Source organism: Melospiza melodia, chromosome 3 (genome assembly GCF_035770615.1).
Source record: "Melospiza melodia melodia isolate bMelMel2 chromosome 3, bMelMel2.pri, whole genome shotgun sequence".
Taxonomy (NCBI): Eukaryota; Metazoa; Chordata; class Aves; order Passeriformes; family Passerellidae; genus Melospiza; species Melospiza melodia.
Genome location: NC_086196.1, coordinates 119877061 through 119904340, shown reverse-complemented (window position 1 = coordinate 119904340; position 27280 = coordinate 119877061). Strand labels below are relative to the sequence as shown.

The 27280-nt window shown below is 36.5% G+C and overlaps 1 protein-coding gene across 6 annotated transcripts in view; it reads right to left on the bottom strand.

The window, feature by feature from the left end:
- Positions 1 to 27280, bottom strand: part of COL12A1 (collagen type XII alpha 1 chain) — a 99730-nt gene that overhangs the window by 18028 nt on the left and 54422 nt on the right. For all 6 annotated transcript variants that reach the window (XM_063152910.1, XM_063152907.1, XM_063152909.1 and 3 more), the window contains 24 exons: positions 26840 to 26979; positions 25635 to 25764; positions 24852 to 24994; positions 23816 to 23945; positions 22781 to 22923; positions 21264 to 21393; positions 20948 to 21067; positions 20203 to 20349; positions 19393 to 19509; positions 18821 to 18967; positions 18659 to 18733; positions 17953 to 18092; positions 15916 to 16039; positions 15578 to 15721; positions 13582 to 13746; positions 10783 to 10821; positions 10549 to 10687; positions 8345 to 8487; positions 7874 to 7983; positions 2775 to 2924; positions 2298 to 2375; positions 1610 to 1696; positions 644 to 697; positions 37 to 132 (listed from right to left, as the gene is read on the bottom strand). In XM_063152910.1, the coding sequence (XP_063008980.1) occupies positions 37 to 132; positions 644 to 697; positions 1610 to 1696; positions 2298 to 2375; positions 2775 to 2924; positions 7874 to 7983; positions 8345 to 8487; positions 10549 to 10687; positions 10783 to 10821; positions 13582 to 13746; positions 15578 to 15721; positions 15916 to 16039; positions 17953 to 18092; positions 18659 to 18733; positions 18821 to 18967; positions 19393 to 19509; positions 20203 to 20349; positions 20948 to 21067; positions 21264 to 21393; positions 22781 to 22923; positions 23816 to 23945; positions 24852 to 24994; positions 25635 to 25764; positions 26840 to 26979 (2891 nt within the window). The remainder of the gene's footprint in view (positions 1 to 36; positions 133 to 643; positions 698 to 1609; positions 1697 to 2297; positions 2376 to 2774; positions 2925 to 7873; positions 7984 to 8344; positions 8488 to 10548; positions 10688 to 10782; positions 10822 to 13581; positions 13747 to 15577; positions 15722 to 15915; positions 16040 to 17952; positions 18093 to 18658; positions 18734 to 18820; positions 18968 to 19392; positions 19510 to 20202; positions 20350 to 20947; positions 21068 to 21263; positions 21394 to 22780; positions 22924 to 23815; positions 23946 to 24851; positions 24995 to 25634; positions 25765 to 26839; positions 26980 to 27280) is intronic.

Genomic DNA, 27280 nt, shown 5'->3' with positions numbered 1-27280 from the left:
TGGCACTCAAAAGGGACACTCAGAAGGGGCACTCACCGGTTCACCTGGGATTGACAGCCCGTTGGGACCCTGTGGACCTGGGGGACCTTGAGGGCCTGGAGGACCTGTCTCACCACGAGGACCAGGAGGCCCCTTAAAGCAGAAAATTAAAACAAAATTGTAAATGACAATCCTGTCTGAAATCCATAACTAAAATCCTTTGGATTAGACACTTAAGGTAAGTCAGAAGCCTGGGGACACATTTAATACTTCGGAAGAACAGTGGGAATAGCTGTTCAAGAGGCATACTCTTTCATAAGCTATTCTCTGATTCATGTTGGCAGTCTCAGGCCAATACATGCCCTCTGGCAATGCCAATTAGAAGTATTGCCATGTCCTGTGTACAGATGAGAGAACAATAATGCTGCAGAGTGTGTATTAACACTCTGATGCACAAAATCCCAGTATCCTGATGTGTGATCAATGTAGCTACATAGACTGTGATATATAGTCTCAAATAGATAGGCTGCACATAAGTAACATAAAGGCATATTTTCAACTAAATTTTAATCAACATTCTTAGACTAAAACTAAGCATAAAAATTTTCATACAGGTAATCCTGTCGTAACATCATTATAGATGCATTTTGGGAAACATACTTACAGATGATCCAGTCAAACCCCTTTCACCTCTGGGACCTTTAGCGCCAGGGCCACCCTAAATTGAGTATTTGGAAAGAAAATGTATTTCATACACAGAAAGCAAAGGTGCGTAATATTTATGTGCATTATGAATTCTCTTTAACAAACTCTTAAATGAAGCCCCAAAGTTTTGAAGTGTACAGATCATACTGCTAAAAAGAGTAGTAGAATGAAATATGCATCAGGAACTCAGGGAAACCACATCAGCTTCAGCCTCGCCAATTCAGCCCATGAAAAATTATTATTTTGGTTTTTGTCTCTGCAGACATAAACTTCAATTTATATTCATCAAAAACTCTGAAGACCTCTCTAGTAGGCTACCAGGCAACTTAACTGGGCTTTAGATTCTTCATGCAGCACTTTTGATAGTTTCGAAGTATGACTACTGGGCTGGCTATAACTCCCTAATATTCAAAGCAATTGATAGGACTATGTCCATTCCATAAATTAATTAATTAATTGATTAATTAATTAATATCTCTCCTCATAAAAAAAATAATTTATTTCCCTGACAGAGTAAAGAATCTTTCCTTGGAGGGAAATCTTGACTTTGTATTTAGGAAAAATATTTTTTCAGTTAATTAAAAATGTCTTGTACATGATGTGCAAGATACACCTGACAATTTAAAGCTCCCTTGTGAACAAAGCACAGCACTTTGTGCTGTGCCAGAGTCTTTCAGCCTATCAAACAATGAGGATCTAATCTCAATGATCACACTGGAAATAGAGGAAAAGATCATACAAACAAGTAGATATGGTAGGATCTCATAAAAAGGGATGGATTACCATGTTGTTAGGGAGATACTGACAGGTACTATGTCTCTGACTGACATTTGTTTCACAAAACCACAGACCAACACAAAACTACTTCCATAAATTTTAAAATCAGAACATTTTCTACTGTGCATAGTTACAGCTGGTAACTTACAGCTGGTCCAGGAGGCCCTGGAGGTCCCACACTGTCTTGAGTACAGGTACAAGCATTTGGAAGAGCTGGGCACTTTGCTTCATCTCTCTGAAAATTCAATCACAACTTATTACTGTCCTTTTAAAGAAATGTACTCAGTGGAAGCACGGTTTTCTGAAACAATAGCAGGAAGATTCACTAATACCCTGTTTCCAAGTAAAACTCATAGCTAAACTGTGGTTTTCAAATATTTCTACAGGATCTTTTATATATTTAGCAAATTTTCTCTGTGAGCTATGCAAGGCATTTACAATAGAGGCATGAGTAAAATGTTGTCCTAGTATTTATATACATTTGACAATCAGCTTGTGCTGACAAAGAATAGTTACTTTTTGAATGCAACTCCAAGAACAGATTAAATAAGTAAAAAAATAAATTCCCCATTTAGAATACCTAGAATTTGAAAGACCACTGGAATACAAATACACCAAACATTTTTTGCAAAATTTCTAAAGGGCTCAATTCTAGCATTACGGCTTTACTGTCTCAGACACAAAACTTTGAAATATGGTGCAGTTGACTGGCTGCTCTGACAGCTGTGATTTAGATGTGTTGTCAGTACAAGGTCTAATGACATCCTAACAGTAATATTGTTAAATTTACTGTCAATAACATTTTTCTGGATAGCCTCTGGTTCATTCATACTTACCATAGAAGGGAGATCACAGCATCTGTCTCTGCTAGTCCAAACAGGACTGCATACAATGTCAAAATTCTGGATTTCTAACTGTAAAAGAAAGAAATACTCTTGAAAGATACATTAAGTTTGGTGTGTTGTTTTGTATGAAATCTATCAACATTATCATTAAAAAATCACTCCTCCATTTATTTCTAATGATAGAGTATCCACAGTATATGCACTCAATCACTATCAGCTCTCCCTATTAAAAGAAAAAAATTCCTGCCCTTGTTTGAATTTACCTGATTGCGGCTTCCAGCTACTACATTTTTGTTCTTGTAGTTCTGCTAGAACGAGAAGCTGTAAAGATGAGACTCTCAAGTCTACTGACTTGACAGTACACATGCTTGGAAGCTTTGGATGATGCAACAGTGGTTTCCCAACAATCCCTAATCTCTACCCTCAGAAAATGTCAAGGTCTTGCAAAAATTCATATTTCTTGCTTACTGTTGCTGATCTTCGGTCGCCTTTTAGAAGTTTCCCAAGTATTTCATAGCCATCAGTTGTGATATTGCCGGCTTCCTTAATTGGCTTTTCCATTATTTCACTGCAGTCAATGTAAATCTTAACATTTGATGAAGTAACAACAATATGGACCTGAAAAAAGTTTAATGAAATATTAGACATGGCACATGGGCACAGTTACTTTAACACCTTAATAGTATTTCACTGATTGAATAGTACTGTTTTAAATTTCACTCCTAGTAATCCTGATTTACTTCCTACTGGTGGAAAAATTCAAACTCAGGGAAAGTCTATGACATTTATAATCTCTTCAGAATGTGTTGAAGGTTAACAAGATGAACACCCAAGCACAGTTAAGAAATACTATTTAATATAATAGTTGAACTATTATTAACTATTTTAAAAGCTTGCCTTTTTTTTTTTTTTTAAGATGGCAGAAAAGTAAAAAAAATAAAAACTTTTCAGAGGGAGTGAATATAAGCCTTTCTTGTTCTCTTCTGATGGCTGGGACCACACAAGATGTTTATAGGGCTGGGACTGCCCACTGGCTAACAGACTCTGTAGTTCAGAGAGAAGATTGTTTCAGACCCAAAGATGCAGAGTTCAGTTTCCACAGATGACTCAATCAGAGGCATTAACTACATTGAGATCCAGGAAGTGATCAGAGAAGCCTGCCCAGAGCAAGACAAAATAATGGAAGATGCAAGAGCAAATTTCCACAAAAGAAATATGGTTACACAAATATATGCCAAAACAAGGGGAAACAGGGAAGATGAAAAGATTAATTAATTTCCAGTAATTAATTAATTACTGGAAATAGAAGACACTTAGGAGGGAGAAAGGAAAGATTGTAATAAAGAGAGAGTATGTTTACCAGGAGACAAGAATGAAGAGCTTGGGGGAAACATAGTAAAGCTTAAACAGAGGAACATATAAAACCTAAGCAAAGATTATAGTTCCAAATATTTATAGTATGTATGGCAAATGTTACAAAAGTTAAATTTCAACATTTCTCTGAAAGAACAAAAAATATTTAGGAGTCTCTGAGAAATAAACAAGGGCCACTTTAGCATGTGTAATATGCAGTTCCTGATCTTCAGGCAAAAGAAAGTTTTCAGGGGCTTTGTATACCTTACTGACAGCACATATTTCATATACGTCATTATAATATCTATGTACTTGTTAAAATCTCAACACAATAAGATCAGGAGTAAAGAATCCCTGAAATATATATATTTGTTTTAATTTTCTCTTATCACAGTACATAACATACAGAAACATATTGCTATTTGATGACTGCTTAAAAATTGGCACAAAGTTGAGAGATTCCCCTAAATGTCCTGGCTCAATAAGTGCCTCAACAATCTCCTGGGAATTTTTTCCTTTTTTTCCCTTTTGAATATTTTCCCATGCAGACTTGTCTCCAAGGCATCAGCACAGCTTATCTAAAACTCTTTTAAAATTATGTGCTTACACTTTATATCTCAGTGCTGTGTACACAAGTGGAGATTTTAATTAAAATTCCCAACTGTATTCGTTGAACAAATAATAATAATAATAATAATAAATTATTACTGCATCATCCAGTTTAAACACATCACAGATGTAATTTACTAGCTCTGAAAGGTACCTAATATGCAAGTCCTTCTACTGGAATGTTAAGTATTTGTCACAATTTAAATAAAACACATTGCAGAGCAAATATAGATTATTATATTTTCATTAGCACAAAAAAAAAATAGTAAAGATAAATCTACATCAGAATGTTGAATGAGATCAGCTTGAAAAGGTTCAAACAGAAATAACTGCTGCGCATCACCTATCCTTCCAAAGAAGAAGCAATCCCAACAATCAAAAATAAGGAGAGCTCTCCCAAGTCATTGACTCAGTCACTTAAACATTTAAATCACTGCCAGAACTGCATTCTAGCCTGAATCTCATGGCCTAGGCAATAAATCTAATTAAAGGAGGCATCTGGTGTTTACAGTAAATAACACATCTCTGCATTCAACTCCAACACATTCTGTTTTCAACAGTTTCTAAGACGCCAACATAAAGAATCTGTTCTGATTAGTTCTACTTATTTAATTTATGATATTTTAGGAAAGAAAATATACTTTAATTTTTCTCTGCAGATGCCTTATAAGATAAAGTTTGATGGCGTTCTGATCCTGTGCTAAGTGAATCACATCAATAAGCCCAGCAAACTATTTCCCATTTGTCTATCAGCAGAAAGATACGCACTCATTATCAAATTTCCTCTTGCTAACTACTGCAAAATGGCAAGCTAAAAGGAAGTCTAGTGTGGTAAGAATAAGAAAGTAGAAGCTGTCTGTCTCTCCAAAACATCAGTTAGAAATTTAATGACTGTCTCAGGCAGTCAGAATTTTTCCTATGGAACTTGCCAGATTCAACAGCTTTCACCACGGCTCTGCTACACAGAGTGTTCAAGTATGCCAAAGTAAATTTCCCCACAGTTAGGTGTAGTTAACTGTATTTCAGTGAATAAGCCAGTAAGTCACCAAATGAAAGCCACAAAAATGTTTAATATTTTGGAAAACCTCTCCTTGAATTGTAAGGATTTGTCATTTCTTTGAAACTGGACAGTATGAGAAATTGCAAACATACCTTTAGAAATGTGTTAATCTTACTTTCCTTCCTTCATCTATCTGAAACTACTGCTATCCATTATTAGGAGCTAATCAGCACAGCTGATGCATAGGGCTTTCCTAGCAGGTGGGCTGCGAAGCCCATTATGCCATCATTAACAACCTGAGATAGCAATTTTAGTAATTATCTGGAGAGAAGCCAGAAAAGTCATCTTAGTTTCATGGTGAAAAATCCCAAATATCGCTCTAAACCAAGACTCTTCCAGCTACTTTAAATATCAAAATCTGAACTTTTGATTCCTTTCTGGGAAAAAAAGACAGGGAATTACATTGCATTAAGTAATTGAGAATTTTTTTCTTAAGAAATAGTCTCTTCAGCAAGAATTCGTAATTGTGAAGCTTTAAGGTAATTTGCAAATCACTGCTACTCCTCTTCATTTTTTGGCATCTTAGGATCACTTTCTCTCCATATGTATTCATGTATTTCACTATTAAAATGATACAAAATTTTTGATTTTTATTTGCCCTGTAATTTTTTTTTTTTTTACTATCAAGTGTAATAGACCATTTTACATAACTTCTAATTGCTGACAGCTAGCAAGGGCCACAGATTTTTCCCCATTTGCTCTGATAAATGAGCAGAGCATCACTGTAAGGCCTGTCAGATAAGTTTGCTCAGCTTTATCACATTTAGAGAAACTATAACAGAAAACATTATTCTAAACATCAACTAAATTAGCAACAGACATTTAAAACAGACTGCTGGCAGTAGAGCATGTGGAGAGCTCCACACCACTGACCCAAAGAAGTGTCAGCTCTCACAGTGAGATCTAAAATGAGGCACACTACATACTGCTTTGCACCTAAACAGTACTTGGGAATAACTCACCCTTCATACCAAAACAAGATACATCCTAGCCTTTACTGAGAGTTTTTTTCACTCCAGTAGATTCTTATATTTCCTTAAAATTGTGTTGTCCTACCAAGCTATTAAAAAAAAGGCAAATGTCAAAGATAAAATAAAGGCTGCTTAATGTAGGTAGGATCCAAAGCTACTCATAACTATCAGTTACAAAATCAATGACATAAACATTTCTTCATATAGTCAAAAATAATCAGGCCTAAATTCTAAACTAACCAGGCATAAATTCTAAAACAAGAATAACTGGATATACTATAAGACTAGTTTGGGAAGTTAGTCCAAATTCTGAGGAAACCAATAGCTTTTATAGTGTTACTGTGTTATTTTCATAATCACCTGTATAACATAACTTTTACTGTGTTATTTTCATAATCACCTGTTTTTTAAACAGATGAAGTCACAAAACATTATAATGCTGGCACCAGTTATCTTTCCTGGCTTTCAGTCTAGCCAAGCTCGGTTGACAATTTGGCCTCCAGTATCAAGAAGTTGACAGAGACAACCCCTTATCAGTATCCTCAAAGGAATGCTGGTAGTGACAAGTCATGCAGAAGATGGTATCATAAAGAAAACAAATGCTATACTCAAGCCATATTTAGTCATCAGATGAAAACTTAACTAAACAGAAGGGAGATAAATGAAAACATGAAAATATGCATTTCAGCTAACCAAAAATGTTGCAATTTCAGCTCACTTTCTTGCCCTAAACATATATACTTAACACAGCAAGAAAAGGTTTTTAAAATGTTTTTAGGTGTACATGTAGCCTGAGTAAAGCAATTCCTGATGACTAGAGGTAAGGGAGCTTGGGAAGACCAAATTTTCATAAGTTGGTGCACAAAATTAGAAAAGCAAGCACAGATCTATGACAAGTGAAGACCCATGCAGCAACATGTAAAGATTTCACTAGCCATTTTGTCAATTCACAAACTGCAAGCTTCATTCTAAATGATAAAGTGACCTTTTATGGGCTCTCTCTTTGTTGCTTCCTCAGTTAACATGACATTGGAATATTTTAAGCCCAGTGTTTTTAAGCAAAAAAAAAAAAATCACACTTATGAAATATACACACATGTATTATGTTTGTTAAACATACAAATCTTATCCAATGTGTTATTTACTTCCCAAAATTGGTTCCCTGCCTACTTACTTTCTCTGGCTCTATCTTCCTCTGCTCTGAATGATTTCAAATCATTACACTCCCATGCAATCTTTTCTCACCACAACTTCCTTTCCTTTCTTTCTTCCACTTTAACTTTTATTCTTCCTCTTTCATGTGGCAGGAACCAGGCTACAATTTCTTTTTCAGATATATCCCTCCACTTGCACAATCTTAACAAATTAACAAATTCTTGACAAATCTTTTACATTGATTCAAAGAAGACCTATAACTTCAGAGATCGTGTTTTGCATAATCTACAGGTCCCTATGTCAACTTAAAATACTATCCAAAAACCAGGTACAGTCACCTGACAGAGACTTTTGCTTGGCTTTCTTTTATTTAAAGGAATGGTACTTCAGAAAGCAACATCATAATTTCAATCCTTTACCTTATGGAAGCTTCCATAAAAGATTTTCTTTACGACATCATTATCAAAAGTTACGGTTTGAACCTCTCCTCTTACATCCTTGTTAAAGAATGACAGCACTTTGCTGGCAGCTGCAATAAGTAAAAATAACACATTTCATTTCATACATACTACTGAAATCACCATACTTAAAAAGATAAAATCTAGTTTACCCCTTATTTGGGTAAACACAAATCATAGATGATCCTAATGACCTGTAAGTATATAGATGTATTTTCCTTTGATTTTAGAGTTTATACTAAAATTGAAATGCTTTTTAGATTAATTATTCTTAATTGAACTATAGATCTACAAAGTTTAAAAAAATTTCTTAAAACTAAAAACTTATAATCCTTTTATCATGTAGAAATGCTTTGGGTTTGGAAATATTTGGTAAGAACACATGCAAAGTAACATATAACTTCTCTATGCAATAAGTATAAACATCCTTACGATCAAGCACAACTCCAACTTGTGGTTTGTAATCTCTGTCTGTAATCTGCCAGATTGCAAAAGGCTCATTGGGGGATTCAGGCAGAAGGCGGAACAAGAGAATGATCGTGTACGCCTGCGGCAGCCCCTCCGGGTGAATCTCCCTGGCAAGACAACATAAAGGCATTTTTTCACAGAAACACATGACGAAAATTAGATCATCATCATTTGCTCTTTTTCAAAGAAAGGATACAAGACTAACAGGGAGACCACAGTGTTTAGTGGAACAGAGCATTTTAACTACTCTCTCAAACAGAAAAAAACATTGTGATATAAAAACACTGTGATTTGTTAAGATGAACTCACAACTGTCTTCAGCTGGTCCCAGAGCCACAATTAGAAAGGTTGCTTGAGTATGACCACAAGAACTCTTGGGTATGTATTCTTGTGGCAAAATTCTGTATAAATTACCCATGTTTTAAATTCCTTGTTGGTAAGTACAGAGAAAAAAGACCACAGCTTTATTCATTTTTTCATCTGGCCTGCTTCAGTCAGGCAACAGCATTTAACTATTGCTGCCCTTCAGGCACAGATACAGAGATGGAATATTAATGTCTTCTTTGCAATTGGGCTCCAGCTCATTCTTTAGTGGCTCAGGTTTAAATTTGTGATATTTGGACTGTTACACATTAAATAAGCAGAGACCCAAAAGTACATAAAAAAACCATGCATGAAACAGCCTCTAGAATTTTTCTGTAGGGGAAAGGAGGGAATGCAGGAAGAGAACAGCAAGAAAAGAGGTGATCACTGCTTCTCCTTAACCATTTTTATGGAGCTCAGAAGGAGATTCAGTCACATGAACATAAACATAAAAATCTTAAATTAAAAGAGGAGCTGCTTTGTATGTTGGACAAAGCTTATGAACACATACAATTAGGAACACTGCAATAAAAACCACATCACTAAGTCAACAACATCACACAGCACAGTGCAAGAATTCAAATATTAAAGTAGATATAGCAACACAATTTGTAACTTGGATAACAAATTATTTCAGATATGGAAACAACTATGCCACTAGGATCAGTATGAGTTTATTGCTTTGCTGACTCAGTCTAGAGTTTTATTTTCTGGATTCTCATGAAAAATAAGTGCCCAGAATACTCTGGCAAGTCTACTCCACCTCTTTAGCAGACATTAGACTACGTACCACAACATTTCTAAAAAATGAAATAAATATGAAGCCTATATTTTTATTGTATTTTCATCAACTTATTCTAAATGCAATATCTATCAATGCAAGAGAGTTGCAAAACTGGAATTATCTGTATTTCCCTAGACTTCAAAAATCCATGCTGTCAGACACTATCATCCCTGCAGGTATTAATGGCATGCCAATGAACTTAAAAATCCTCAAGTCCTCACTTTTGAAGCTGTGATCTCAGAAGGCTAGCAAAAATAAATTATTTTTTCATAAACCTCAGCTTCTGTGCTTGTGATCTTTACCCAGTCTGGCAGGATTGCAGACGATTTCAAAGGCTTCCATAAGAAGAAAACTAAATTTTCCTAAATTTAATGGAAACAATAGGCTATTTTTAGGCATCTCCTCTGAACCAGAATAACCTTTTTTGAAAGGAGAAAGTATTTCCAGTAAAACTAACTGCGAACTAAGTCCTTTTTCTCTTTGGGAAAAAATGTTGGCAATATCCATAATATTACCATAACCAAGCTCTAAGACCACAGGCCCTTGAAAACTCTGCTCCATTTGCCAAATAAGGCAAGTCAAGTAGAGGAGCAACTATCCTAAGTCAATGGCATCAATATGCTGCCTACTGCAGTAAGAACAATGCTTCTGGAAAAAGTGATGCTAATCCCTCCATATTGAAACCATTTCTGTCCAGCAACATGGAATTCATTGTACTAAGGAAGTTGTTGTTCAACTGTCTAGGTATAAACTGTGGATTATATGCAACTTGAATGATTAAGAAACATAATCTCAAAGAAAACTAAGCAACTAGATTAATAGTGAACTATGATTTCAGAGGGAGAAATAGATTAACATTTAATGAAAACAATGATAGATGCTCTTCCGAGCGTATTTCTTGAAGCTTAGTAAAAAGAACATTACATTAATGCATCTTCCATAACACACATATGCTATCTATAAACTGTGTTAATCCTTCATCACCTGGTCACCCTAAATATAAGCCTTGAGGTTTACTTACCGTATTGGCTGGCTAACAAAGGCATTTTTGTGGAGTTTATATGCTACATAGCTTGGGAAAGAGCCTGATTCCAGTGAAACTCCTTGTACAGAAGCAAAATGCTTCTCTGTTAGATTGTATGATTCCAGCATCTTGAAACCTTTAAGTTCAGAAAGAAAATAAAAAAATAAGAAACACCATAGAGTTGTAAAAGACACAAAAGAACCTATGCCAAAATATTAGACAATTACTTACCAGGTGAAGTGTATCCGTCCAAGTAAATAAGGGGACAAGCTGAAAGATATGAAACAATATATAATTCAAAACTACTAAGCCTAACAGGATATGAACATATGTACACTTCAGGAAGTTTTATTACCAAGAAGTCTATGCTATTATTAATTCTGAGACAGTCTTTGTTACATTTGTCATACTGTGTCCTGTGGTAGTTCTAATGTCAAAATCTCTAGCCATCACTTTTAGTAGGGTATTTCTACTCTGAAAAAAATTGGAATGACAATATGGAATGACAAATGAACCCCAAATATTTTAAGATTATAATTTATAAGAAGAAAGGAGGACAATGACACAGTCTTTCCGTTAATATTTAAGGCATGAGTCAAGCTGCATAATAGCTGTCAGATTCTCAAGAAACAACTGCAAATTTATGTGGCTCCTCAGGAGCCAGCAGATGAGGCAGTTAGGGAACATGCAGTTGCACATGACAGGCCTGAGAATTTCTTATTTTTGCCATAGAAGGATTTAACTTGAATAAACAACTGAGCTTTACTTAGATAAGTTTAAAACAGCGTCACACAGTATAGCTATACATCTTTAACACTTATTCCAGGGGTAAATAAGAGAATTTTGTGCCCTGCAGTTAGGGCACATTAGGCATCATTCTACTTTTAAAAGTTTTCAGTGACTGTTACTCTTGCCTTCTGCTAGTAGTACTTTTGAAATGCAAAATTAGATTACATAAAACACAATACTCATTTCAATATTTTAAAAAGTAACTTACTCCCTTGAGCTATATCCAGCTATTCTGAAATCTAACTTTGTAATATGAACATATCTTCTGATGTACCTTAAATAAGATGGCAAATTGTATTTGGTTTGCATGGCAAGGCTTTGGTAATGGGGGAGCTACAAGGGTGATTTCTGTGGGAAGTTGCCAGACACTTCCCCTGTGTCCAACAGAGTCGGCTCCATCTGGTTCCAAGACAGACCTGCCACTGGCCAAGGCTGGGCCCATCAGCAGTGGTGGCAGTGACTGGGGGATTACACATCGAACAAGGGGCAGTGGCTGGGGTTGGGGGTTGTGTGTGTTGGAATGGCACAACAGCCTGCAGCTGCAGAGAGGAACGAGAATGTGTGAGAGACAAAACTCTGTCAGGCACCAGAGCAGAGATTCCAGTGCATTCCTGGTCTTCCCTGTGGTGAGGCAGGCTGTCCCTTTGCAGACTGTGGAAGTCCACAGAGGAGCAGATATCTGCCTGCAGCTCCTGGAGGACCCTAGGGCAGAGCAGGTCTGAAGGAGACTGACACTGTGGGAAGCCCATACTGGAGCAGGTTCCTGGCAGGACCTGTGGCACCCCAGAGGGAGAAGCCCATGCCAGAATGGGTTTGCTGGCAGGACTTGCTGACCTCATAAGAGGCCCACAATGGAGCAGGCTGTGCCTGAAAGACTGCACCATGTGGAAGGGACCTAATGAGGTTCAACAAGGGCAAGTGTAGCATCCTGCACATGGAGGGGAATTACTCCAAATTCACATTGGGGGCTGAGCTACTAGACAGCAGTTCTGCTGAAAAGGACATGGGAGCTTTGGTGGATAACAGACTGACCATGAGCTGGCAGTGCCTTTGTAGCCAGAGAGGCCAGTAGTATCTATTCCATCAGTATTCCATCAGGAAGAGTGGCCAGCAGGTCAAGGGGAGTGATCCTGCCCCTCTGCTCAGCCCTAGTGAGGCCACATCTGGAGTGCCATGTCCAGTTCTAGGCTCCTCAGTACAAGAAAGACTGGGAGCTACTGGAAAGGTTCCAGCAGCAGAGCATGAAGATGAGAGGTCTGGAGCAACTCTCTTATGAGGAGAGACTGAGACAAGTGAGCCTGCTTAGTCTAGAGAGCACTGAGACTAAAATATGTATCTCATTAATACATATAAATACCTCAGAGGTTGGTGTCAAGGGGATGGTGTCAGACTCTTTACAGGAGTGTCCAGCAACAGAAAAAGGAGCAAAGGCCACAAACTAAAACACAAGAAGCTTCACCTCAATATGAGGAAGAACTTTCTTATGTTGAGAGTGGCAGAGCACTGGAACAGGCTGCCCAGGAAGGCTGTAGAGTCTCTCTCTCTGGAGAAATTCAATATCCACCTGGATGTGTTTCTGTGTAACCTGCTCTGGGTGATCAGAGGTGTTGGACTGGATGATCTTCAGAGCTCTGTTCCAATCCTAACAAGGTGATTCTGATTCTATGACCTACACTGGGACAGTTCATGAAGAGCTGCAACCCATGGGAAGGATCATATTGAGAAGTTCGTGGAGGACTGTCTCCCATGGTAGGGACCCTCACTGGAGCAGGGGAAGAGTTTGAAAACAACTTCCCCTGGGGAGGAAGGAGCAGCAGAGACAATATGTGATGAACTGATCACTGCCCTCATTCTCTGTACTCCTGTGGTGCCCAGGGTGAGGAGATAAAGAAAACTGGGAGTAAAGCTAACTCCAGGAAGAAGAGTGGGGTGGTGAGAAGGTTTTTAATACCTGGTTTTATTTCTCTTTATCCTACTCTGATTTCATTGATAATAAATTAATTTTTCCCCACATTGAGTACAGCCCATGACAGTAACCGCTCAGTTATTTCTCCCTGCCCTTGTCTCAATCCAGGAGCCTTTCACTGTATTTTCTCTTCCCTGTCCAACTGAGAAGGGGAGCAATAGAGCAGCTTTGGTGGGCACCCAGCATCCAGCCAAGGTCAGCCCACCACTCACTTTAAGCAGTGTATAAGCAAACATATTAATTTGGAAAAAGGGAAACCAATGTCTTCTACTTACTTGAGGTAGCTGTCTCACACACAAAGGTGACAAGGTTATCTTGAATCTTCTCAAAGGCATCAAAGTCATCAACAATAAATACATGGCGTTCACTGGGCTTGCTGGCAATCTTGGCCAGTTCATTGTAATCCACATCAGCCACACCAACCACAAAGACACTGAAGCCTGTAAAAATAACACTTGTTACTTGAAATGCAGCAAACATACATCAACATTTTTAATGTTAATATTGCACAAACCATTGACTTGTGATGAGCTACCTATGAGCACACATTCCAGACCTCTTTTCACCTTGTCAAAGCTCTGAAAGATGTTTTGCATCTTTCTTTCAAAACTTTCTCCTCTCTCATTGTTTTTTGGGGCATTATCCAATCTCATGTGGCCTTGGCTACATAGTCTCCTCACTCTTCAATACAAAACATACAATTCTCTCAACTCTACAGTATCTCAAATCTGTTCTGTGGCCAAAACCTTACAGACCATTAGTTACCCAGGTGTCTATCTGTTTCCATCTCTTGCATTTCATGCTTCTTGGTTTCTCTTTCTTAGAGTGGTATTCACATCACCAACTTCTACTTTCCAAGTTAAGTTGTCTAGTTTTTCTCTATAATCACCAGATCAACATGGTCAGATTCAGAAAGCAATTCGTCTTAGCACTCTCACATGCTGAATTCAGGATAGGAAAAGTCATTGTTTGTAGATGCCTTCTGTTGCTCTCTTCATCAGTCATAAAAGGACCCTACACAATGACCTTAGACTAGACATTTAGTTGTCAGATATCTTAAGTTAAATGAGAAGAACCAGACCACAGAAGTCAATCATATCACCAGGTGTAAATTTCATTGAAGAGAAACTGCACAGACATTGGAAAAGCCAGTTGGAGGCTGAAATTTGGATTCACATTTATTTCAAATTATAAAAGCAGCTTTCTTTTTTTTTTTTTTTTTTAAGAAGCTAATTATTCCCCTGTAGCCAATTCTGGTGAAAATTTGGCTGAAATACTTTGTCCAGCTTTGAGCATGCTTTGATATGGGTAGAAAACAAAGCAAGAAGAGAGGAAATTAAAAATGTCAAGGGGTCTCAAAAACATGATCAATATGACATTGAAGGAAAAATAGGTTTGTTTGGTCTACAAAAGAGAAGACAGAAAGAGGAGATGACAGCAAGTTTCAAATACCAAGGCCCATTATAGTGGACAAAAATCAGTTTCTTTCCTGATTAACTAGGCAAATGAAGACAGCAATCTCACTAGCATGGAGAAAGACTTAGGTGAAATAGAAGACAAAGGTCTCCTACCAGTAGGGTAGTTAAGCACTGAAGCATATTTTCCAGGGAGACTGAGAAACCATCTAGACAGAGTTAATTCTTCCACATTAAAGAGACAGAGATGATAGTTTGTGCTTTACATGCATGTGATTCCCATAAGGATGTACAACATCTCCCTGCTCAGAGATCAGGACTGGGAGGTTCAAGCACTGAAACGCAAAATGCCAAGTGCTGGGACAAGAACAGATTACTACACCCACATAAGCCACAATCAAATCTGATAAGCAAGTGCTTCTTAGCTCAAAAGGCAACAGAGGAGTCCATTCAGACCCAGCTACTTCAAAAACAGTTACTTAAACTGGAGATCCGTGGTTTTATACCAGATAAAACATAAACCTCAGAAAACCCATTAAAACACAAGCACTAGTATGAAGTACACTTCCCAGTGATTTCTGGGATCAAAACATCAAAAAGAGGAAGCAGTAACCAAAAGCTACATCTTTGAAATTATATGCATATAAAATCTTTGGGAGGCCACATCCTTCCCCAGAGGGCTTGAGAAAGAAAATGTAAGTCTAGGTCCAGAGAGCACAAATTCTTTGAATAGTTCTGAGGTTTTCCCAAATACTCAGAATACATTTCTGAGTCCATAAAGGATGAGTAAATGATTCCCAGATAATTGAAGCAATACAGAAAAGAAACAGCCAGGTAGGTGCTGTGGACTGCTTACCAGAGTGCTGTATGACTGTCGCTGCTTTCCTCACCTCATCCTGAGACCGACCATCAGTGACAACAACAAGTACCTTGGGAACACCTCGCCTCATGCCACTCTCCCAAGTCAAAACCTTTTCTTTGATAAATGTTAGGGCTTTGCCTGTAAAGTGTGCAATAAACAAGGAATCATCCATATTATCCACAAGAGAAGAATTCTTCTACTTCTTAAGGGCAACAGCACAGAACTAAAACACCACAGAAAAATCCACTTCTTCAGCCATTCAATATTTGGATAATTACACATTTTCTGAAAATATTTTATCTTAAATAAATATAATTACAGGCCAGAATTACCTGTCCTAGTGTTTCCTCCTCTGTACTGAATGTTTTGAAGAGCGCCCAGGGCCTGGGCTTTGTCATCAAATGTATTCAGTTTAAATTCAGATTTTGCCTCGTCACTGTACTGCACAAATGAAACCTGAAATGAAATATAACAGTGTTCAGTCTTATATCTCCAGATTCAGGCCAACTCTCTCAATTGAAATGTGTAAGTTTTTTAATTAATAATTTTTAAATAATCAAAAATTATTGTTAAAATATGTCTGATTATGCACACACATACATATTTATATATATAGACATCACACCAATGTGCACACAATTATCTTTTCTTTCCCTTTCTTTCTTTCTTTCTTTCTTTCTTGCTTTCTTGCTTTCTTGCTTTCTTTCTTGCTTTCTTTCTTGCTTTCTTTCTTGCTTTCTTTCCTCTTCTGTGTATAAAATGTAATATGACCTTAAATGCATATGATCAAATTCTACCTTTTATTATGGTGAGGTATATATACCCACTTTCTAATTCTGAGCAGAGGTACAGTATCTACTAAACTTCTTCCAGCTTTTTTTTTTAGGAATAAAAATGAATTTGTCAATAGAATGTCAATAAAGTTGAATACACACACGAGTACATACTCACTTGCCTTAAGCACTGAAATACAATCACTAAAAATTTATTGCTACATAATCTTTACTTTTTTTTTATTTTGTTCCTTTTAATATTCTGTAAAATTGCAATATCATAGCGTTCTATTTTAATGCTGAATAGAAATATTTCTGTTATGTATATATTCACATTTGTTGTAGTAAATTCCCCTTTTAAAAGTATTAATTTTCAATTAAAAACCTCAGGTTGTTGCATCTCAAGTGGTATGTGACTTCAATACTTTATTAAACATTAGTGTTTATATGTGTCTGTCACCTTTATTGTCTTCCCCACTTCCTTATATATTAGCAATAAAAATATATGAAGCAAAAAACCAAATGAGCAGGAAAACTACCCAGTATAGACTAGAGCTAAGAATGATAAAAATTGTCTGACACAGAATGACTTCAAGTAGTATCTTTTCCTTTAAAAGTCTAGAGAGTTAAAGATAGGGAATCAAATTACTAAAAATATGCCTAGAAGATGAAAAGCAGACCTTTAACAATGTAAATATCCTGTCAGCCTTCTAACCAAAGAAAATGCATTGCACCTGCAGCTCTTTGCAACCAGAAATACCATGTAAGAAACTCCTTTGGACCTCATGTCATTCATTCCATCTAGTGAAAGAGAAGTGGTTATGGGAACCTAGACATTGATTTCATCCAGCCTCCTACAAGTAGAAGAAAACTGATAATGGTGCAATGCTTATGATAAGAAGCCAGACAGGAAGTTAGTTTGACATAACTATGAGCAGCTCAGAACTCCTGAAAGTCTATCCCTCATTAGCTATTTCTGTTTAGTCTCTCAAAATTCATTGAGAGGACCTTTTCATACTTTTACCACGCCCACTGTAGAGCTGATTCATGTTAGCACATCATGAAAAGGCTTTTGCAAGTGCCTTTTTCAAAGGCATTCTGCTATTTAGTGCAGTGGGACTCTAGGGAGCTCAGCAATGGCAAGCCAGCTGGACCCTGCAGGCACAGGACTCATCTTTTACACTGAGAATTTAAAATGTGGCTCTCAATCAGAAGTCAGAATCTCACTAAAACAGACTTCTGATATGACAGAGACAAAACCTAGGATACAAAAACTAAGCAGTGTGCCAGTTGTTGATGCCATATACAAAGAAACAAAAATATAAAATTGACCGTACATCGTCCCAGTTTCTCTACCTGGAGGATTCCCACAAACTGTAACTTGTATTTCAGAATATTAACATCTCAAAATAGAATGGATTTTCCTTGTATTTATAAAATGCCAAATATATTTCATAAATAATAGGCATGCACACCCAGATACATGTCTTTTTTAGCAATACAATACAAAAAATGACAGCATTCTGAAAGGAAGTAACAATTCAGGTAATCTTCAATTTCCCTCCAAAATGTACCCAATGGGAATAACAAACCTACCTGGATTCCAGCAGGATTGATTAAATCAAAGGCTCCTACTGTACTAAAAACAAATTTCACTACTTTGTTGAAATTATCATCACCAATACTCCAGGAAGCATCAGTCAAGAATACTATGTCTGCTTTGGCACCTCTGCATACTGAAAGTCCAAGAAAAGGAACCCTTAAAATACATCAACCATACCACCATGAAATAAATATTGCTTCAAAATTTGAAAATTCAAGCATAACAAATATTCAGCAAATGTCTACTACCACACATTCAACCTGGCACATGAGTAATGCTCTACACAAAAACATTTTTTTAAATATATCAAAGAAAGCTTCAAGAAATGTCAAAGAATTCAAGATTAAAACATAAAAATTGTAAATTACTTTTTTTCCTTGATCAGCTACCATAAAACATGAATTGTCTGTTGAGAGCAGACAAAATCATAGACTTTCTGCAGAGCTATAGAATATCAAAAATCTTTTCCCCAATAATCTTTTCCCCAAAGGTGTGCATCTTGCTGTTCTAAACCAGGAAATGCTGAAGTCTAGCAAAGCTCTAGAGCAAAGGGATGGCATTAGGAAAGGTCCCAATATTCATTTCCCTAAAAGGCTGTGCTAGTTTTAAATCCACTTAAATTTATGAAAAATTGAGGTAAACTATGAAGTAGTACAGCAACTACACACAAATATTGAATAATTCTAGAAACAAACATACCATCCCGAGCTGGAGGGATTGTGGGAGGTGGAGGAGGTGTAGGTGGTGGAGTCGGTGCCTCTGTAGGTTTGAGGACTGAAAAGAAATAATAATTTTATTCTACAGCTGAAACAAGACAAATTCTATACCTAAAACTTAAAATTCACAATATCTGTTACCTACCTGTATGCTCCCTCATAGAGACTGGAGGTCCCTCAAGGTTAGGGGTCTGAACAAAGACAGTAGCATTGTATTCTGTGTCTGGTGAGAGGCCAGTAAAACAGTGGCTTGTTTCTGACCCACGAATTGTGATTTCCTGTCCTCTGGAACCTGTCAAAAAAAGTCCAATGGAAAAAAAGTTAGAACCTATTACTTCCCTTCTAATGTATATATACATAAGTGTGGCAATGAAGAAACTTCTTGAGAGGAGGTTTGGACAGCACTCTTATTCTTGTCCCATAACAACCTTTCTAGACCAAAATTGTGTGGTGATTGTGAACCCTGGAGCACACTAGAAAGTACAATTGCAGCTCACATGTGAAACCAGGCAACTGGTAGGTCCACTTGACAATAAACAGTACTACCTCTTTGCAGCCTTTTCACCACTCAAGAAAAACAGGTTATACTCAGAGCTTTAAAACTCAATCAGATGTATCATTATGGCTGGTGCTTGCCACCAATCCAAATAAGTGGTGCTCTCACTGACATAAGACAATTATGTTTCTAGAAAATGCAAAAAAATAGAACACACTTACCATCGGTTGGGTTTAGCTTCAGTCTGTAGGAAGTTGCCGACCGATGAGGTGACCACCGGATACAGAGAGTATCCCAACCCACTTTGTAAGTTGTTAGGTCAGTGACATTCAAATATACTGTGAAAACCAGCACACCAAAATGAAAACCATATTAGCAGTGCTAGTTTGGAACTTGATTTTTAAAAACATTTGCAGAAAGAAAGAGCTTTTCTAGTCAAATCTCCCTATTTTACACCCTACAGATCCCCACCTAGCTATTTGCAATGCCCCAGATCTCATAATGGGTTAAAGCCCTTTTTATGAGTTTTCACACAATTTCTTCACAAAATAAGAAATCTCAAAAAATAAATATCTGACTTATATATATAGCAGCATGAAAAGAATGTACTTGATTCATCATAATTGAAGAAATTTTTTGAAGTGCCTTAGCTGAGGCCATCATCAAAATCACTGGACATTGCTATGAGGTAAAAGCAGAGTATCAAAAAGCCTAGACATGCTTAGTAACATGGTTAGATTCTGCAGTACCCTGGAGATGGGTAAAGATTGACTCCAAGTATAGCTTAACAAAATTTTAGGAAATAGACTAGAAAATTTTATTTCATCAAGTCATTACTTTAAAATATATTTTCATTACTCCTTCCATGATCAGTGTTTATAAGATCCACCTCATGGACAGATGACAAGTATTCTCCATGAGAGGATGCTCATGCTTCCTAGCAACCAGCCATCAAAATCTTCTCTTAATCAACATTATCTCTTACCAGCATATGTATCTAGCATAACTACAACAAAATTGTTCTGACTTACATGTAGTGCCTTGATCTGTCAAAGGTATACTCATTCCAGAATCATACTGGGCATAAACATTCACATCATAAGTAGTACTGGGAGACAGGTTATGCAAAGTGTAGGAAGTCACTTCTCCCACAAAAAACTCCCTGGGCTCATTTGAACCTTGAATCAAGGAAGCATTAAGAACAGAGAAAGAAAGAATCATGATTACATGAACTACAAAACTATTCCGTCTCTTACACATCAGTAAATGTTAACCTCATTTTTCCTAAAACAAAGCATATTGATTTATTAAATTTTAGCATATTACAACGTTGCAAACAGAACATACTCATAGTTTTACAAACTATTGTGCAATTTTTGTTTTCAGCTTCTAGAAAGATATGTATATTGTTTTAAGGCCACATAAAACAAAAGTTCTGCAGGACATTAATACCCAAATACCTGTCCAATATCCTCTCATATACACCAGTTCATAGCCTTAGAAGGACAAGAGGCATTAAAGAGGCTAAAAACAAATCAGGTCACTGTATAAAGTTTTAACTATGCAATTCAATCCCTGTAATTAAATGTCTGATACTACAATTGACAGTTTGTGTTTATTATAGAATACTGATCTAAAGTTTCCATGAAAATTGGTAAACAGAGGAAATAAATAGATCCTTTAACGCAAAATGATACTTATGATTTCTACTCTGGTCTGCCATTAGCTACTCACTGTTCTAAGAGTGGTATACTCAGAATGAACAAGTTTTCTTACCCACAGGCTTGTATACAATTTTATAGCCAAGAACAGGGGATGGTGAAGGATCCCAGGAAACTCTGAAGCGTGTATACCATTCGTCAGTTATATACATATTTTGAGGAGGAAGCAGGCCAACTAAAAAGAAAGAAAAAAACCCATTCTAATTAAGTTACTAATTGTTTTTCAATTTTTAGAAATGCAGATTGTTACTCTGCAAGTAACTATCACATCAAGGACATAATTAACTTAATAAAATCTTTACAATGTTGAAGTGTTCAAGGAATATGTCTTAAATTTTAAAAAGTATAATCAATATGAAAACTATAATTACCAGTTTTGCCATTTCCAGTCAGTTGACCACCATCTCCATCTTCATACACAGCAACAACAGTAATTTTGTATGGCGTATCTGATTGTAGTGGTTGTAGTATCACATTATTTCTTATGCCAGGAACTGTTGTCTAGAACACAAAAGAAACAGAGGTAAACACATTCACAGTCTTGCAACTGATCAGTAGTGACAGTAGCTAGAAACAAAAATTTGTTCTGACATTTGGCACACTATGTTTTATGTCCATCATAGAAAAAGTCATTCAGGATACCTTAAAGGTTATAGCCTATAAACAATTATCAGTATTTTTTATTTTGAATGACAAAACAATGTGGCCAACACAAAAACATAAATCAAATTGATTCTTCAGTCCCAACACACATCAAACTGAGATGCTGCAGTTCTCCACCAAAATTTCAGTACTCTTCTCTCACAGAAATATAGAAGTCATAACAATGTGGGTTTTTTCTTGGCAGATACAAGTTATTCTGAGAAGGAATCTCTAAATACATTGACATATAAAAGTACTCCCATTTATGCATCCCTCAATCTCAACGTCCTTATGCATCCATGCACTATTGCTCCCTTCTAATTGAAAATGTAGGTATAAATCCAAAAGTGATCCTGTGCCTTAAGGAAGACATAAAGCACTGAAACTAAGGGAAGTAATTTGAGGTATCTCTCTCAAAAGTGCATGCCAGTCAGTACTCGCTATGAATACTTGATAAAATTTTCAGTTGTTTGAGACTTGCTGTTTTTATGGATTGTCCATCTTTTCTGCAAAGATATGTGTGTTGACAATATGTGTGTCCTGAATAATGAGTCCAGTAGGGAATTTTCAAACAGTGAATTTTCAGCATGTGCTATACAGTAATATAAAAGCAATCAAAATGTCATTTTGGCTGGTGGCAGTTGGCAGGAATTCTGCCATTGTCCTCTACAGGATCTGAGCTTTGCTTTGCTATAAATACTCTGTGAATTTTATAAGCTTCAGAATAACTTGTGCTATCATTAAGGTGCAGGAAATGAAACACACTTACAATTCATACTGAAACTTAGAACAGCAAGTTAGATGCTGAATCAAAGTTAACATTGCTGTCTTATTAGACTCTGTCAATTCTCTTCAAATTAGGAAATGCAGATTTATGTTTATTCTGTATCCTAGAACATTGACTTTGTAATGAATACAGTATGAAGTAATAGATGGCTATTCAATCACACTTCAATGAAATGCCAGGAAGCAGATTCTGTTCAGAATTTTCTGATTAGTGTGTGACTCATATATTTAACATTATTTCGCATACATATTTGTTCAAGAAACCATATATTTTCTGTAGCTTCATGGAAAAAAAACCCCTGTTTTATACAAACCATGGCTTCCTAACATTTACAGCAATGATCAGAAAACCCACAGAGCCTGCACAGTGTACTACATGTAGAACACGTCTTGATTTTTGTGTAGCCTAAAGAATTGACTGAAAACATCTCAGTGCTTCCCAAGGAATTACAGAACTTACGTATTCATCAATAGGGTCTCCCACAGTGGGTGAATAAATGATTCTGTACTGCTGGACTGGCCCATCAGCATGGTCCCATTGTACAGAAAGGCTGTTTGTGGTCTCATCAAATACTCTCACATTCCTTGGACCACTGCGAGGCACTGAAGAATGAAAATACACAAGGTTTTACAGGGCATGATACCTCTAGATCAGTGTCACCCTCATCAATTCAAATGTTGCCCTGAAGCCAAAGCCAAGGGCCCTTCCTGAAACCCTGAATAAATATATATACTTGGGGAGATTAAGTCAGTGATCATGCCCGAAGGTCTTAAACAGAGACAGACAAACTGAAACAGCACGGAAGGGAGAGAACATACAGATGTGCAAAGTGAGCATCCACACACATTCTGCTTCTCAAACTCCTGCAGACAAGTATAACTATAGCCTGCCACATCTTCAAGTTTTAGATTAATTTAGGGATTTTACAGGGAAAACATAGAAGAGGCAAAATTATTATTGTGGACAGGTTCTGTTCATGCTACTTCTAGTGTGAATTTTAAAGAATCTAATCATAACACAACCAAGATCCTATGAGACAAGGAGATTTTTGGTGTTTAAGTGTCTGCAGCAAAAAACAAACAGCTGGGGAGGCCAACACATACAATTACTATGTCAGACAGCAACCATGAAGCCCTTTTTTTCTATTGGCCACTAATTCTACCCATCTTAATAGGCTATTTTTTATAAAAGTTATATTGTTATTCATTGGTAATTTGATTTTGAAAAGAGCATTTTAACTCTTACACATGCAAATTAAGCTTATTTCCCAATTGAAAATTACATTGCTAATAATTCAAGTACTCCAACTGACAGACAGCATAGCAAAAATTCCCTGCCACAGAGGCCTATAATTGCTGCAGGCATAATTCAGATGCATAAATTCAGAATTGCACTAAATAGCTTATATTATTTGTAATTGTAACTAATTTTATACGTTCTTCAAACACCAGTTTTGAATTATATTTCACAACACAAGTACTGACTGTCTCTTACATGTCCTTCCCTGTGCTTGGCTTGGATTTCCCTCTCCATCTGCATACAGAGCTATAACATTTATTGAGTAAGCAGTGTCAGGAGTCAAGCGCTCCAGAATCACATCACGAGTGTTGCCTGGCACCACAATCTAAAACAGAAACAACAAGCACCTATATAAATAAAGTTTCCACTTATACCATCTTTTTTTAGAAAATAATTTGAATTAAATATAGAAAAATTGGAAACATGACCATGCTGCACACTGTCCAAGAAAAATAACATAAATTTAAAATAAAGATGTAATATTGAAAAAAATTCAATACCGGTGAAAAAAAGAACAAACAGTATCAGGAGCTCTCATTCTGCCAACACAGTTGTTACTTTTTACATTTTACATTAAAATCATTCAGAAAAAAATGGGAGAAACATTCATAAACAGAAACTAAAAAAGTAATTTCTGTCACAATTTACTATGTATAAAGGACAAAAAAAGTCCTTACAATTCCTCACATAAAAACATGTACATCTAAATGTACAATATGGGTGTTCATTTTATATTAGTACATTCATAGTCAAAACTTTAAAACTGCACTTATTTCTATAGAAATCCAGGAGTTCTTACTTCACACCTGGAGGGTACTTTTTTGCCCATATCCAGATTTCACTGCTCACCAACCCCCACATAAGAGTAATGATTTAGGGTAAGCAGATGGCATTTGGTTTCCTGATTACATAATTCCTAATAAATATTTGTTGTCTCTGACTCTCTTGAAAAAAAAAAAATATTTAACTCATATTTATCTGCAATATGACAAAGGATACTCAATCATCAATACAGAGTTTTAAATGGGAGAGTATTATTTCTTATTTCTTTCATTTTACCAAATTAAGCCTCTATTAACAATGGACTAGACTCCTATAAACACTGTGCATTCTGCAGAGACTCTCCTGGGCAGACAGCTGGCCTGAGTTTACTGTTATTTTTTACACTCATCAAAGGAAGCAATAGTCTCTACACACATTTGACTAACAGTATAAAAGCTAAATTACTTACAGATTCTGATGGCCTTGGGCCAGCGAGTGGAGCATAGTTAATTCTATATTGCTGTACTGGACCTGGAGCAGGTTCCCAACGGACATTCATGCTGTTTGGTGTGGGATTGTAAACGTGAATGTTTCTTGGTGTTCCTCTCTCCACTAGATCAAGGATAATTTAAATGAAGTTTTACAAAGTTTCTTGTGTAAGTTCTATTTCTAAATGAATTTACAACAGTGCTCAAAAGAAGCTGAAAAGCACCTCAGCCCAAGATAAACACATTACTTTTGTTAGCCTAAAATTTAAAAAGCTAAGAATCTCCATGTTCAGTCTTCCCAAACTTCTGTACCAAGCAGCAAAGTACATGTTCGTACTGCAAATTGAAAATATGATCATAACACTCTGTTTTCCTATTGTTGATCAGATATGCATGGAAAATAACCACAAAGTACACATTTTAGGTCTAGCTGACATTAGTAGCCCAAACTTCCTAGAAAATTTTAAGTACACGCATGGACATTAGCATGGATTAACAACAATATTCACTCTTTGTTCACAAATATTTCTACTAGCACTACAATTAAAATGTTTTGTGAAGTAAACACTAAGTGTGCTGCACAACTTTTGGAGCTAAGCTTGCCTCAATTAAGTGGACTGAAAGCCTCCACACAAATAAGCAAAGGAAACACAATAAGTTACAAAGCTGCAAAAATAACTTTTAATGTAAAATCAATTTCTAATGATCTGAGGCCATTCATAAAAAAATCCTAACATTTTCTTGAAAAGGGCCATTTTACTTACAGGTGCGTCCAGTGTCAGAGGTACGTCCACCATCCCCCTCTGGGAAAACTGGAACCACAGTTACAGTGTAGGGTGTGTTGGGCTCAAGAGTCCTCAGGATGACATAGTTTGTATTTCCTGGTACTGTGGTCTATAAATTTAAAAAGAAAGGGTCAAGAAACTTACAAAAACATGCCAAAAAATAGTTTAAGCTTTTTTATTTATCACATACTCCCCTACCATATCTAATTTCCAGACTGGATGTGATAAAAACTTTACAAAAGGTGAAGCTTAAAATAACATGGTTTTTGGTATCTTCTAGAACTGCTTTTCAAGAAGATTCTCTCTCAGACCTAATACAAATGAGTTCTATGCACTCCTATTTAGCTCTCTTACAGCTCTCTCCACTTCTGGGTCCAGATCCTGCTGTACTAATGAAAGTAGTAGAATCTGATGTGAACTCTTTAATGTCTACTATTTAGCAGCTCAGAGGCACTAAAATATCACTTTCTAAGTTTAAAAAAAACCATTACATAGCACTACAACATGCTGATGACACGAAGTATAAGGAGCAGCTCATGTTAGGAAATAAAACTCCACAGCACCTAAGAATATTTGTCATCAGTAGCACCTTAGTTGCTATTGAAACAATGGCATTCATATACAACTCATTTCATGTGCACATTGAATTGCACTGATGTAGAAAAAGAAACACAAGTAGGAAACAATATTTCCCAGTCTGCAGCAAGGGTTTTGTATTTTCAAGATTCTTTTAGCTCTTTAGCAATTAAATAATTTCGGGAGATTAGAATATGGATTTTTCTGATTCCACCAATACCTTTGAAGCCTACAGTCACATGACTTCTTATCAGTAAAGATGGAAGAAATTAAGTTTGCCAACTTTTTAAGCTTTTGTACACCCTGAAGTCAGCTTTACATTCACACACAGTGCCCTAGGGATAAAGAAACAAAAACTTGTGTGTGGTACTAAATCCCATGCTAAGAACTAATCACTGATGGCCTATTATTTGAAATCAAACATCTGTAATACATATGGGAGGAACTTTCATGAAGCTGCTGCGAATTTTTTCCAGTGGGGCTATGAACAGAAAAAAAAACAGTGCATAGGCAAACAAGACCTACTTCACCCGGCAGCATTTCTCTCACCACCCCCATGAGGTGTAATTTATCTGAGATGGTTAGTGAGATCCACATGAAGAATTTACCATTTCCTCTGCACCTCCAGCTGTAGGTCCATAAAACACTTTGTACTGGCGAGGACTTCCTTCTGCATGATCCCATCGAACATTCAGAGTACTGGTGGTTGGGTCATAAACTAGCAAGTTCTTCACAGTGGTGAGAGGTTCTGAAACAGATCAATAAGATGTCAGAAATGTGGAACCCTGTTGTCTCCTTTTTGCTGTCAGATCACCTCTGTAATGTATCCTTAGAAAATTTTTAAGATAGGTTTAATAGCTCATGTTAAATCTTATTTATCTTCATCACTCAGAATACATCAGCTCTATCCAACACCACAATGCTAAATTAGAAAAAATTATTTCTGGACACTATTTTAGAATTATGCAATGAGTTAATTCGAATTTTTTCTTCATTCCTCACCAAACCCATTGCTGTGTCTGACTTCCCATTACAAGCTCATAAATAAA